Here is a 15,946-nt window from a genome sequence, read left to right on the forward strand (position 1 = left end):
GCATCCCAAATATAAAAGATGTGTAAAAATAGATTTTTAGGCCATTACTGGTGGTGGCTCACACTAGTAATCCCAGCACTCTGGGAGGCTGAGGCAGGAGAGATGTCTTGAGGCCACCGAGTTCAAGGCTGCAGTGAGCCATGATCACACCACTGAACTCTAGCCTCCAGCCTGGGCAATGAAGGAAGACCCTATCTCTTTAAAAAAAAAGGGGGGGGGATTTTAAAATTAGTGTTATCTTTGTAACTCAACAAAAACATTACTCTTCACCTTTATTCCTTAGGGAAACTGAAAAGAAACTAACTAAAAGGATTTTCTCAGAACTTGGAAGGCTTTTGTTAAAATATAATAAAATTATCTTCTTTCCGTCAATGGAAATAAAATTTGTTCATCAAACCTGACCCATGAAATTCACAACCCTCAAATTTAGGAGCTCTAAAAATTAATGTTCTCAGTCAGTTGTGGTGGCTCATGCTTGTAATCCTCTCGGCCTCTGGGAGGCCAGTAGTTCGAGACCAGCCTGAGCAACCATGCTGAACAAGAGCAAGACCCCCATCTCTACTAAAAGTAGAAAAATTAGCCAGGTGTGGGTTGCGTGCCTATAGTCCCAGCTGCTCAGGAGGCTGAGGCAGGAGGATCTGCTGGAGCCCATGAGTTTGAGGTTGCAGTGAATTATTATGACACCACTGCATCATCATAGTTCTTCCCTTTAGATGCAAAATTCTCTAAATACTATTCAGTTTTGTTTTTATTATTGTTTATAAGTGATTTATGGACTTAAAAACATATGAATTGTTTCTCAAAAAGTGGTACTTTAAAAACTTTAAAATTCTAAGTTACTGATATACCAAATGATCCGTCCATATAATGGTATCATTTAAAAGATTCCAGCAACAAAAAGCTGAATACTTGAACAGGGAGTAGGTTTAGATTATATTGGTTAAAAGTTATCTACCAGAAATAGAATGTTCCATTTTTCTACCCAATTGTTCAAACTTAGGGAGAATTTCCAAATCTTAACAATTTATCACTTTCTAAAGGAGGACTTCATAAAAGGTATTAATAAGAATCAAAGCATGCAGAAGCAAAGAATGAAATAAAGAATGAAATAAAGAACACATTTTAAGTTAAGGCTGGAGAATCCGTTAGCTCCAAGACGTGTCAGCTCTGTATTCAGTTCCATGTCCTTGTTGACATACGCTAGGCTCATTAAGTTTTAGGGATCACTGCTTTACTCCATTTCAGCAAAGGGGGTCTCAGCACAACAACATAAAGGAAGAACACAGCTCCAAATTTTACACTTTTGTTGAAATTCAATACTCTCTAAAGAATGCATCAAAGAAACTGAGTAGTGCCTAACAAACCAAATTAAACAGATTTAAATATGGACCTATTAAAATGGAAAGACTCAATAAAGATGCAGTGTCATGATAACAGGATGCAAACTAATCAGACTCTCATTCCACATTAATATAAAAGGCAAATATATTTTAAAAGTTCCTTTATCGTTGAAGTCTCAATACTATTTTTCCTTGCCACTAGCATTTGATGGTAACATAAATGACATCAAATATAGCTGCTTACTGGAGCTGTGTTTTGGTAAGAAATTGAAGAAACTTTTTTAATGGCTTAATAAAGACTAAAATTTGATATTTAGAAGTTTCACTCTTCACTCAAGTGTATGCCCAGATATGTACGTGCACACACAAAGCACCCCCACCACATACCCACGTACAAAGAAAATAAACAGAAAATGGGGGGATCCCCTTCATTTTATAAACTAATTACAAGTTAACTGGAACTGAAGTAAAAATATGCCCACCATCAAAAGCAAAGCACCTTGCAGTAATTAAGCCAAAATAACAGTGAAAAAATTACATAGCAAAGACTGAAAATAATCACCAACCACTGATGACCCACCACCATGAAGGAAGAACTGGCTGCACAGAAAGCTGACCAAAACCTTGAGATCACCACAGAAACTCAATAGATTCAGGTACTAAACGAACTAAGAGCAAGAGAAAAAGAGAAACATCCTATGAATTATCAAAGTTCATTTCACAGACACAAAACTTGAACATAATGACACATCCAATATGCCTACTCCATCAAATAATTGCCAAGGAACTGCCCCCCCATGCCACATAAATTTATTTGGGAAAGGATGAACCCAATTGATTAACCCCAATAAGCCACAAAGTATCCATATTTGTGTATTTACTATTAAATCTAGAAAAAGACCCTGGAAAACTAAATGAAATCCTTCCTGTCATCAGACTATCTCCTAATCACCAAAATATGGAATGACTCATGCTGTTTTATTGGACTTTGCCCATGTTTATCTTTTGGCTTTATCTTCAGTCTTTACTGAAGAAAACATATCCAACATAGTAGCATTGTGTTGTATGGAATAACAAGGATGGATATATTTTCCTTATGCATCTGGGAAAAGGTTCTACTGACATGCAAGGAAGTCTTTTTAATAGAGAATCACTCACCACTCCCAGACCATGCTAATTACAATAAGGACAGCTGTTTGATATTCTTCATTTAGACAAACACATTCCCTTTTTCATCCACATCCCTTATTTTCCCCATCCCAATATGACTGCTCAATAATATGCTTCTTTTCAGCTCACAAATATGAATAATTTGCTTTCAATCATACTTAAAGTACTTTAAGATTATGGCTTGGAATTTAGAATACCATTAAGTAAGCAATATCTTTTTTGATTTAAGGAATTAACAAACCATTTCCTGTCATGCTGGTCTGTTCCAGGACTCTGTGGAAGATTCTCTATCTCCACCAGCACAGGACCAGAGGATACAGAAGGAATCACAGGCAGAGTAGATCTCACACCCCAAGCCTTTGGACAAAATTGTAAAAATCATCCATTTTGCTTAAATAAAACATCTCTTCACCAACAAATAGAATACTAAAATGGAATATTATCCACATAGTGAACAAATATAATGCAAACAAATGTTTCAATCTTATGTACCATGTTGTAGACAGATAATTTAATGGAATATTAATATTTGATTCATTTTTCTGGATTTATAGGGACAGAAAATGTTTTATAGACTGTTTCACATTTACATTTTAGACAATAAAACAACAGAATTAGGTATTATTGATCACTTAAGGATTAAAGAAAAGGCACAAAACTTGTGCAAGATTACACCATTATGAAAATCCAATTAACAAACACTATTATTTACCATAATTTACTTGTGTTTTCAAAGTTTTATAGTATAGTGCCTCACCTGTTGAGAGCCATTACTCTGGGTTGAGACATTACTGTGAACACTGTAATGGGGAAAAAAATGTATTAAAAAACTACATATAAAATTCTAGGGCTTTGCTTTGTAAAATTATATACACACTAATGAAAGCAGATTTACTTTAAAGACATTAATATTTTGTTTCAAATAAAAAAATAAATCTGCTGGTATCTTAAAACTAAGAATGTCAGATGCCCAGAATACATTTGCTCTTAATATGCAAACATTTTCTTTTCTATAGTCTGTTCATAAGACACTTTCCATATGTGTTTATTTTCACTGTGCTTTAGAGGTATACGTCACAACTAATCGTGTTTAATCATTAGACAATATCTGTCCAAAGATAGATGGCTAAACAAAGAGAGCAGTGTAAATACCCACATAAATCTATCTGATCCATCATTTTTTTTGTATATTCCTACCCTCTCAAGATTTTCCAGTGTAGTTTAGCATTTTATAACTCAAAAGGCCTTAGAAAGTTAGAAATTTCTGTGTGTATCTTCTACAAATGATTTATGTTTTAAAATTTTTAAGTTGTACCCATTCCCTGCCCTAATTAAAAAAAGGTACTTTAAAAAATTCCTTGAAAGAGATTAATCTACAAATTTAATGATAGCACTATGTTTCAGGAAAATGAGATATAGAATTAAATATACTCAATTCCTTATTAGCCACTTATCTTCAAGAATGAGGACAGACTACTTCAGGCATCCCAAGAAAATTTAAAATTTGCCACCCTGATACTGGCAGTGATTTGCTAAGACTTCTCTAAAGCAATACTCAAGAATATTACAGGCTGGGCGTAGTGGCTCACGCCTGTAATCCTAGCATTCTGGGAGGCTGAGGCGGGAGAATCACTCAAGGTCAGGAGTTCGAAACCAGCCTGAGCAAGAGCGAGACCTCATCTCTACTGAAAAAATAGAAAAAAATTAATTGGCCAACTACAAATATATAGAAAAAATTAGCCGGGCATGGTGGCACATGCCTGTAGTCCCAGCTACTGTGAGGCTGAGGCAGAAGGATGGCTTGAACCAAGGAGTTCGAGGTTGCTGTGAGCTAGGCTGACACCACGGTACTCTAGCCTGGGCAACAGAGCAAGACTCTGTCTCAAAAAAAAAAGATTATAGCCAGCCGAGATTTCAATTCTAGTAAAAGGATATAGGTAAAGCTGCTCAAACACAAACTCTGCATACAGCATCCAGAAGCCTTTGGGAGAGTGGAGGAGGAGACTGAGAGCAAAAACAAAGCTACCTGATGATGAAAGGCAACCAATTAAAAAAGAACTTAAGAATAAGAGGCCTTGCTATAAGGCCAGGGGATGAAGAGTGAACCCATTTTATATTCTTTTTTTCAAAAATCAACTATAGCTCAATTACAAGGTGTTTTTATTTTAGACACTCTTGCTCTGTGGCCAGACTAGAGTGCCATGGTGTCAACCTAGCTCAGGGCAACCTCAAACTCCTGGGCTCAGGCAATCCTCCTGCCTCAGCCTCCCAAAGTAGCTAGGACTACAGGCATGTACCACCATGCCCAGCTAACTTTTTCTACTTTTAGTTGCCCAGCTAATTTTTTTTTTTTTTAGTACAGACAGGGTCTTGCTCTTGTTCAAGCTGGTCTCAAACTCCTGAGTTCAAGCAATCCTCCTGCCTCAGTCTCCCAGAGTGCTAGGATTATAGGTGTGAGCCACCACACCCAGCCTCAATTACAAGTTGCGTCACCAGAACTTGCACAACCATCATCTGGGTTCAAAGTTAAGCTGTGTGACTAGCTCTGGTCTCTGTACTTCAGCTTACTGATTTGCATAAGACTATTAACAGGATTAAATAAATTAATATCAGCAAAGTACAAAGAACAGTAATAAAAACTAACAAAATACCTTTTTAAAAAATACTATTTGGTGTAGATCCATTGCCAAGGCAATTGTAAAGAAACTGTCAGGCATAATTTTTTTTTATTAACCATGCTGCTCTTCCCAGAATAAATTATACTTAAGTAACCCATGTTCTTAAATCTTAATGAAATTTCATCCGACCTGCTTGGTACATAAGTTAGACACACTAGTCGGTGGTCCCTTGGTTATTCTCTGAAGCTTTTCCTTTAACTGGAAATAACTGTAGTAAGTGATGAGTAAAAACATGTGTAAGAATAACATGAGGAAGAAAGTGGGTATAGTAAGTATTGTTAATTGAATCATAGCTTGCTTTCAGATAATTTGAAATGGAAAGCATTATTTTCTGATAATTATACATATTCTTCCACTTTCACAGATATGAAAGGATTATTGACAGAATTACTTCTCATTACTGACCTAGTCCAAGCCTCCACTTTTAAAAGACTGTACGCAGTGACCTCTTTTGCTCTTATACCTCTTCGACTCATTTGATTTCCCTCCATTTCTTCTTTTCCTCTTTTGTGTGTTTAAGACTGCCGCTAATCTTGTATAAAAAGTAGTACTAATTGAACTGTCCACTATCCTGTAAAATGTCACTTCTTAAGATCCTTTATATTAGTCAAGACTCATAAGGGAGTAGTTGGGAGACAAAACAGTACAAGGAAAATGACCGACATCAGCCAATTTAAAAACCTGTTACTTAAATAGGCATTTTACAAAACTGTAGAGTACAAGGTCAGAAAGATTTTTAGGTCAAATAGCTGTGCCTTTTCAAACAGTACTGTTTTCCATGGTTCACTGGAACAAAACTGTTCATGTAAACAGAATGGAAGGGCCAGAGTGAAAGGACATAAAACATGCCAGTCCAAGCTCAGGTTCTCCCAAGCACTGCAATGAGTGGTGCTCAATAACCTTTAGGGGAGTTGGGCCCCCATCTACATTTCATTTCTAAAAGCCCATTCTTAAAAAAAAAAAAAAAAAGTATCATTGCTTAAGTATCCCATTTCTGTTGTATTTTTCTGTGCCAAAAGCATCATTAATTAAGGATCACCAACATTTAGCCATTAAAGTTAAATTAATTTTAATTCTAATAAAGACACTATATATTTTTTCATACTTTTAAAAATCAGAAATGTATGTTTCAGAACATCTTAAGGGAGTACCTTTTATTTTGCAATAAAGGCCTTAATTTTTCAACTATATATCACTGCTTGAATACTTTGTTTACATTTCTGCTAACTTCATCAGGTACTCAACTCACTGTAAGATCTAATATGCTGTATCAGCCTCCCTCTTTCAAGATAGCAAGACATGATCCATTAAACAAACAAAATAGTTTTTACAATTCAGAAAACCTCTAACATTTCTTCACTATTTTCTTAAAAGCATAGGCTATAAATAAATCCAAGGAAAATAAAAGCCCAGAAAAGGCACAAAATTTTGTTTTTTACCTAATTAAAATTTCATGATGGAGAGAATTCTTCACTTCCTCCCTGCTCTATTCATTTATTTATTTCTAACAGCCTACAGACAGCTAAAGAAACTTGAAGGGAGTCCTTGTTCAAAAAGCAGAGTGCTTTTGTAGTGAATCACAGCATGGGTTTAATAGCTTACTAAGTGAAAAAAAAATTTTAATAGGACATTTCAAGGCAAGGCTGACCATATTCAGTACCCAAAACAACCAACTTCTTTTGAAGAAGGTCTAGTCATATATCTACCATATAAGAATAAAGACAAATTCAAAAAGAAACTAGATTTGTGGGTGTGGTCTGAATCTGATTACTTAACTGGCATTTCAGGAGACTCTAATACACACCAATTGTTAACAGGCATTAGTATATGAGACTAAATGTTATAATATACACTATTGAAACTAATAGATACAGATGTAGAAACTGAGGGGGAAAAAGCAGAAAAGAAAAAAATTTAAAAAAAACAAAGAAAAAAAACCTAATAGAGTCATCAGAAGTGAGACTTTCAGATTGGTGATTTTAAGACAAAAGCAGATACTCCTCCAGTGAAAACATTTACCTGGTGAAAATTATTTTTAAAAATCATTAAAATCTCGGGAAGCTGTCATACAGGCATATATTAGGGGAGAAATATTTATTCAAGAAAATCTATTAAATCTCATTAAGAGCTAAGCCTGTAGCATCTGACCTACAATTTGTTCCCTTCTCCCCAGCTCAGTGTTGTGGCAGTTCTACTCCTGGTGGGTATAACCAAGAAGGTGAGGCAAACATTCCTGCAGCTCTCTACACTTTAAATCAGCTATTTTAAATATGTTCAACAACTAAGGAAACCACAACTAAAGAAATAAAGTTAGAGAACAATGTCTCACCAAATAGAAAGTATCATTACCCAGAAACTATAGTAAAAAAGAACCAAAGAGAAATTCTGGAATTCGAAAATACAGTAATTGGCAGTGGCTCATGCCTGTAATCCTAGCACTCTGGGAGGCCAAGGGGGACGGGGGGATTGCTCGAGGTCAGGAGTTTGAAACCAGCCTGAGCAAGAGCCAGACCCCTGTCTCTACTATAAATACAAAGAAATAAATTGGCCAACTTATATAGAAAAAATTAGCCGGGCATGGTGGCGCATGCCTGTAGTCCCAGCCACTTGGGAGGCTGAGGCAGTAGGATTGCTTGAGCCCAGTAGTTTGAGGTTGCTGTGAGCTAGGTTGACGCCATGGCACTCACTCTAGCCTGGGCAACAAAGGGAGACTCTGTCTCAAAAAAAAAAAAAAAAATACAGTAACTGGAAAAAATATATATAGTAACTGAATAGAAAAATTCATGAGGGGTAGGGGTAGTGGCTCCATGGCAGATCTGAGCAGGCAAAACAATCAGTAAACTTGAAAGTAAGTTAAGTGAGATTATTTACTATAAGGGATAAAAAAAAAAAAAAGAAAGAAAAAATGAACAGACTCAGAGACCTGTGGGATACCATCAAGTATAGCAATTTACATTTAATGGAAATTCCAGAAGGAGATAAAAAAGAGAACATAAAGAATATCTGAAGAAATAGGTGAAAACTTCCCAAATTTGATGAGAAAGTTATACCATGGAAAAGCAATCACAAGAAAACTGGATTGGCAATACTTATATCAGCAGGCTTTAAGATAAACAAAAAAGTTACTAAAGAGGAGCTTTTTATGATGATAAAAGGAACAGTCCATCAGGATAACATACCAATTATAAACACATGTGTACCTAACAACAATCCCCAACATATATGAAACAAAAATTGAAAGCATTGAAGGGAGGAATATATTAATGAACAACAACAGTTGTAGACTTCAATATCCCACTCTCAATAATGAATAAAACTAGGCAAAAGATGAACACTGAAATAGAAGATATATATTCATTATCAACTAACTACATCTAACAGACATTTAGAGACACCACTCAAAAACAGCAGAAAACACATTTTTAAGTACACATGGACCATTTTCTAGGATGAATCATATGATAGGCCATAAATCAAGTCTCAAGTTTAACAGGATTGATACCATACAAAGTGTGTTCTTTAACCACTGGGAAATAAATTTAGAAAAAACTAAAAGAAAATTTAAGATATTGACAAATATGTAGAAATTTAGCAATACATTCTTAAGTAACTGATAGATCAAAGAAGAAATCACAAGTAAAATTAGAAAATAATTTGGGATGAACAAAAAATAAAAACAATTATTACCATTACAATTATTGAATGTAATAAAGCAGTGCTTGAAAGGAAATTTATAGCTGTAACTATTATGTTAAAAAGGAATGAAGGTCTCAAATAACCTAATCCTCTACCTTAAGTAATAAAAAAAGAGCAAACTAAGCCTAAAGCAATTAGAAGGAAATAATACAGATTAGAGCAAAATTTAATGACATAGAAAGTAGGAAAATCAATGAAAACCAAAAACTGGTTCTATCTGAAAAGGTCAACAAAACTGACAAACTTTTGGATAAGCCAACCAAGAAAAAAACCCAAAAAACACAAAACTCAAATTCCTAAAAATCAGAAAGGAATGAGGGGACATCACCACTGACTTTACATAAAAAAAGAAAAAGAGAATAATATGAACTGTATGCCAAAAAATTAGGTAACTCAGACAAAATGGACAAATTCTAGAGAGACACAAATTCCTAAACTGACTCACTATAGAAAAGAAATTTTGCACAGATCTCTAAGAAATGGAATTAATAATTTTTAAACTTCACAGAGAAAAAGTCCAGTCCAGGTGACTTTAGTGGTAAATTCTACCATACATTTAGAGAATACCAATTCTTTATGAACTCTTCCCAAAAATAAAAAAGGAGGAAACATTTGCTAACTCAATCTGTAAAGCCAGTATCATCCTCATACTAAAACCAAATAAAGTCATAAGAAAACTATAGATCAGTATCTCTGATGAACATAAGATACACAAATCCACAAAAAATACTAGGCAAACCAAATCTAGCAACATATAAGGTAGGATTATACAATTTGACCAAGTGAGATTTATCCCAGGAATAAAATCGTTTATTTGCAAATCAACCTTTGTTCTTTGAGCTCCTTGTATCTGAGGACCATAATTTATTCATCTTTTTATCATCAGTCACTTGCCAATAACAAATGTATAACATTCTCGTTATGAATAGCACATCCACCCACCCATTTTTTATTTCTTTACATTGCTTTATTTTTCTTCATGTCAATTTTATCTGATACTATGTGTTTATTTGTTCCCTGCTATATCCCCAATGACTAGGGACAATTTGACACTTGGATAGGTCTTCAGCAAACATTTGTTTAACTAATGACAGCAACTGCATAAACTCTAAAACACTCTATATAAATTCCTAAGTTCCAAAGACTTTACTCACCTGAGTTCTTCAGGTTTTGTTGTACTTGCTGACAAAAGAAAAGATAACATCTTGTTAGTCTCATCTTACATGACAAATTGCTTCACTATTCATCAAAGTAAAACCTTGAATAATTGCATTATGAACCATGTTTCCCAACCACATATTTAAAAGCTTCATTTCACAGAAATGTTCTGGGGTTCACACCATGAAGTCAATAAAAGCAATTATTTCCATTTTTCAAATAAAGCAGTAAAATGCATATACATCTCTTCCTTTAAAACAGAACCATCAGCCGGGTGTGATGGCTCACACCTGTAATTCTAGCACTCTGGGAGAGACAGGAGGATCACTCAAGGTCAAGAGTTCGAAACCAGCCTTAGCAAGAGCCAGACCCCGTCTCTACTAAAAAATAGAAAGAAATTAATTGGCCAACTAAAAATATATAGAAAAAAATTAAATAGGCATGGTGGCACATGCCTGTAGTTTTAGCTACTTGGGAGGCTGAGGCAGAAGGATTGCTTTAGCCCAGGAGTTTGAGGTTGCTGTGAGCTAGGCTGACGCCATGGCACTCTAGTCCAGGCAACAGAGCCAGACTATGGCTCAAAAAACAAACAAACAAAAAAAAAAACACGGAACCATCCGTAAAGTTCCAGATTGAGCTGACCGATTCTGCATCATCCTCGGTAGAAAAGGAGGTAATTTAGGTTTTAAATCATCACAAATTAAAATGGTTTCATTTATACCTATGTATTATTTAACTTACAGCCACACCAAAAATTATGAATATAAATCAGTACTACCAAGAACAAGGCAGTTGCTGGACAACTGGTGATGGCTCTGACATTGGAAATACTTAAAATTCAATTTGTATCTTAATACAAATTCAGATTTTAAATCAAACACAAGTTTTATCAAAGTAAACAATGCTTTTCCTTATATAATTGATTTTAAACAGGTAACATGAATTTGGAAACATCTATATGTGAGATATTAATGATTAAATTTAAAAAATGTATTTAACAGTATCCTTAGTATTATAATAGAATACGAAATAATTTTTACTTAAAATTTATTTACAAACTATTGGTGTTTACCAAAACAAAACAAAGAAAAAAAAAGAAAGACATTAGAATTTACTTATCATATGACAATGTTTCTAAAAATTCCTAAAGGGATTAAGAAATACCTTACTGTGAATGAGATCTGTAAGTCAAAAAGGGAGAGAAAATATTTCTCCACAGAAACACTAAAACAGTCAATGCAAACAAAAACTAAACACAATCTCAGAATACCATCTAAATTAGAATTAACAAAATTTAATCTCAACTAATGATACAGGCAATTTTCCCTATGTATCTTATGAGATTGATTCTGCCATAAAAGAAATTTAGTTGGCTAGAATAGACCTAAGGAGATTTAGATAACTTCCTCTCAAGTAAGCACCACCAGCACATAATTATTTGTCAAGGAAGAACAGTCCTTTGAAACAGGGTTGCACTGTACCTTTCATTTGTAGAGTTCGTCGAGAATATCGTTTGCTGGGCCTTCTTTCAAAGGATGTTGATCTTCTTGCTTTATTGGTTTTTGTGGTCTGATACTCAGTTTTCCCACTAAAATAAATGAGGCATATCAACAAGAATAAGAAATTTGAAGCCAACTGCAATCAGACACACATATAAAAGTCTACATTCAGGTGGGTTCTCCTTAAAAGAATCATCCTGATCTTTATCCCAAAGGAACAACTACTAATAGTCTTGATGTCTCTTTTACCATACCATTCTTTCACTCTTTAGGCTTTTGTGAAATATGCAACAGATTATACCATTTTTTCCTTAAGCATGCCTACCACCCAAGTACACATTAAATAAGTTTGGGATATGTGTGCTTTTATTACCCTCTTCTACCTCCACCCACATTCCTCAGTACAAAATGTATACTCAAAATAAATGTTTCAATTACTCTTCTAATTGTGATAAACTATACAGAGTAATCTTCCAGAAGTATTTAAGACTATTGACCTGCTCTCCTTGATTTCGTTACTTTCTGTTAAGAAACTGCCTCATTACTTTTTTTTTTAATTCCAAATGCTAGCTGATCATTATTTTTAATATAGGTAGACTAGAAGTTCTCTTACACAGTCGACTTGCTACATTATTGGTACTATCCATTCTTCTTTAAATCATATAAACCAATACCCATGGCATGTTGAAAACTCACAACCAATAATCTACTCTCCAATAAACCAAAACATTTTTTTTTTTTTTTTTTGAGACAGAGTTCCTTTGGTTGCCCAGGCTAGTGTGAGTGCCGTGGCGCCAGCCTACCTAACAGCAACCTCAAACTCCTGGGCTCAAGCAATCCTTCTGCCTCAGCCTCGCAAGTAGCTGGGACTATAGGCATGCACCACCATGCCCGGCTAATTTTTTCTATATACATTAGTTGGCCAATTAATTTCTTTCTATTTATAGTAGAGACGAGGTCTGGCTCTTGCTCAGGCTGATTTCAAACTCCTGACCTGGAGCAATCCGCCCGCCTTGGCCTCCCAGAGTGCTAGGATTACGGCGTGAGCCACCGTGCCTGGCCAAACCAAAACATTTCTAACTCATGACCAACAATGAGTCATGAGAATAACAGAACTTCCGGTTTATAAAGGCCCACAAACATTATCCAGATTAATATCCCATTCAGTGAAAGATATCCTTCTCTTCTATATGGTATCCAGTTGTTGAATAGAGAATCCATAAAACTCTTGTTAAATGGATTTAAACTGGGAGTTAGTTAATATACAAAGCAAATGTCAAGAGGCATATAAAATCCATTATACAATTATCACATTTTCCCATCTATTCAAGAAATTAGAACCAATAATAATACCACTTTTTTCTTTTGGCAAATGGAAGACTTTGGTAAACCACCTTATTTCTTCAAGCCTTAGTTCCTACATTTGTAAAATGAGGATTGGCCTAAATTTTTTGGCCTGTATGGAAGAATGAAAGACAACAGAAAGCAGCTATTAAAAAGTAACCTGTATCTAAATCGTGATCCTAGTCGAATAAATCCCGATCGATGAGAACTCTTTTGGACAGGGCCTCGAAGGCGGAAGAAGGCATGATGCTCCACAGCACATTTCCACAAATGTTTGCAAGCTTTTGGATGATCCAGTCTAAAGACAAATGTATGCTCCTGTTCTTTGCCCTAAAAAAAGAAAAAAATGTAAGAAGAGGTGATTATTAGGTCAGTCCTATTTTCCATTTCTGAGATACAAAAACAACCACAGCAATAACCAAGAAGCTTTATTATTTAATAAATTATTAAATAAACTGTTATTATATAAATTGTTTAATAAAGCACCTAGTTTGCTCCCTCAAACTCAGACACTCTTTATAATATCTACATAAAAAGGCAGAGTTGGCCAGGCGTGGTGGCTCACGCCTGTAATCCTAGCACTCTGGGAGGCCGGGCGGATTGCTTGAGGTCAGGAATTAGAAACCACCCTGAGCGAGATCCCATCTCTACTAAAAAATAGAAAGAAATTAATTGACCAACTAAAAATATATATACAAAAAATTAGCTGGGCATGGTGGCGCATGCCTGTAGTCCCAGCTACTTGGGAGGCTGAGGCAGGAGGATCACTTGAGCCCCGGAGATTGAGGTTGCTGTGAGCTAGGCTGACGCCACGGCACTCACTCTAGCCTGGGCAACAAAGCGAGACTCTGTCACAAAAAAAAAAAAAAAAGGCAGAGTTGAACTCAAGCTGTCCATTTTCTCAGCCAATGTAAAATTATTCCTAAGAGTGTCCCCTCTACTTACATGAGGCTTCATCTGCCATTCTTTGGGATAACTGTTTAATTTAAAGGATCATATAAGATCTGGCAATATATAATAACGGACTTAAAAATGTTCACTTTTTTTCCTACTGACCACACTCCCAGGAGTCTAATTATCATAGTGAACATTCACAGGCACTTTAAGAATTTCACATGATTTACCCCCAAAAGCAGATGAACTATCATTAGCCTCATTCATACATAAGGAAACAGAGACTCAAAGAAATTAAGCCCAAGGTCACAAAGCTATGGAGAGAGGAAACTGGAAATGAATCCAGGCAGTCTAGCCCCAGAACCTACACTTGTAACCAAGTTCTCCTACCTCTAGGGAAAATGATTTTTTAAACACCAGAAGTTATAAGCAAAAGACTTTCTTCACAGTCTCATTTGTATTAGTAAAAACTGGCACAAATCCTATATGTCCAAAAAAAGAGAAATGGTCAAGTGAATAATAGTATATTTAAAAACTATACAGAGAGATAAATGAATCGAAGATAATGAATGAGCTATTATTTACTCATATTACAGACTACCATATATAGGTTTAAATGAATGAATTAGAATATATGGGTATGCATGTTTTGATAAAATAAGCTGAAAATATATAATTTATGAAAATTCTTAAAACAATTCTACCATTTTTTATGATGTATTTACATTTGTAATAAGTTATAAAATATATATGAGAATAGTAACATTAAAAAATGGTGGCCAGCTAAGGGGAAGAAGAGAGGTAGGTAGTTAGGGTGTTAGACCTTAGTTGTATTATTTATTCATATATATAATTTTACTTATCTATTTCTAAAAGATCTGAAAATGTAAAACTGTTACCCTAGATCATGAATAAAATGTATGTTTTATAATTTTATGTACTTTTCGGTTTATTCAAAGACACTGTTAATGGAGTTGAGATGGATAATTACCCTGATTTGATCACTGCGTATTGTATAAATGTATCAAAATATCACTCTGTATACAATAAACATGCACAATTATGCGTCAACTAACAATAAACATTGATGAGGGTCGGGGTGGTGGGGAGGGGGAAGGCAAAGGCAAGCCAAGGAGAAGATATTTGCAATACTACCGGGTAGTATCTGACAAAGAATCAATATCCAGAACATGTAAAGAATTTTTTCAATAAAGAAAAGGCACATGACCTAATAGAAAGATCAACAAAAGACTTGAACAGGTACTTCATATGCCAGAAGATCCAAATATCCAATAAATACATAAATAAGTGCTAAACCAAAGTAGTTATCAGGTGAATGCAAATGAAAACCATAAAATGATTCCATTACCCCCCAGAATGGCTAAAATAAAAAAGACAGAATACCAAACATTAGCAAAAAATAAATTTAAAAAACACAAAAACTAATGAAACTCTCATACATTGCTGGAGGGACTATAAACTTGTATAAATACTTTGGAAAGCAGTTTGGCAGTATCTACAAAAGTGTAATACACACATACCTTAGTTGTTAAGAACAGCTTTCTTTTTAACAACTGAAAACTGAAAACAACTCAAATGTCCAGCAACAGGAGAATAAATAAATAGTTGTGGTCCATCCACAAAATGGAATAGCATATAACAATAAGAATGAGCCAACTACAACTACTAATCTGGGTATTGGTCATATAAGTGTATGTGAAAATTCAACAAGCTGTATATCTAATTGTACATTTTTCTGAATAAATGCTATACTTCAACAAAATTTACCAATAAAAACTAAACATAGATAAAAACAATGAGAAAACATATAATTTCAAAATGGGGAAAACTTTCCAATGAAACAAAACCCAGCTATGGAACAAAATTCAGAAGGCATAAAAGATTGGCAGTTCATCTACATAAAAATTTTAAAGTACATGGCAAAACCAACCAGAAACAATATTAAAAAACAATTAGACAAAATATTTATAATTTCTATCACAAAGGGCTAAATCTGTAAGAAAAAAAGGTCAACAACACAAAAGAAAAATGGGCAAACAATGTGAATAGACAGCTGAGAGAAAATATAAATGACTCAAATGTGTGCAAACAGGTCAGTATCACTCATAGTAACAGAAATAAAACTAAACCTATAATGAAATCCCAT

At 34.7% G+C, this 15,946-nt stretch overlaps 1 protein-coding gene across 3 annotated transcripts in view; it reads right to left on the minus strand.

Annotated features, from left to right (window-relative positions):
• EPB41L5 (erythrocyte membrane protein band 4.1 like 5) overlaps positions 1–15,946 on the minus strand; it is a 115,121-nt gene that overhangs the window by 48,955 nt on the left and 50,220 nt on the right. For all 3 annotated transcript variants that reach the window (XM_012749757.2, XM_012749755.2, XM_012749758.2), the window contains exons 12-16: positions 13,046–13,215; positions 11,524–11,630; positions 10,039–10,066; positions 3,268–3,310; positions 2,752–2,867 (exon numbers count right to left, since the gene is read on the minus strand). In XM_012749757.2, the coding sequence (XP_012605211.1) occupies positions 2,752–2,867; positions 3,268–3,310; positions 10,039–10,066; positions 11,524–11,630; positions 13,046–13,215 (464 nt within the window). The remainder of the gene's footprint in view (positions 1–2,751; positions 2,868–3,267; positions 3,311–10,038; positions 10,067–11,523; positions 11,631–13,045; positions 13,216–15,946) is intronic.

This window comes from Microcebus murinus, chromosome 8 (genome assembly GCF_040939455.1).
Source record: "Microcebus murinus isolate Inina chromosome 8, M.murinus_Inina_mat1.0, whole genome shotgun sequence".
Lineage (NCBI taxonomy): Eukaryota > Metazoa > Chordata > Mammalia > Primates > Cheirogaleidae > Microcebus > Microcebus murinus.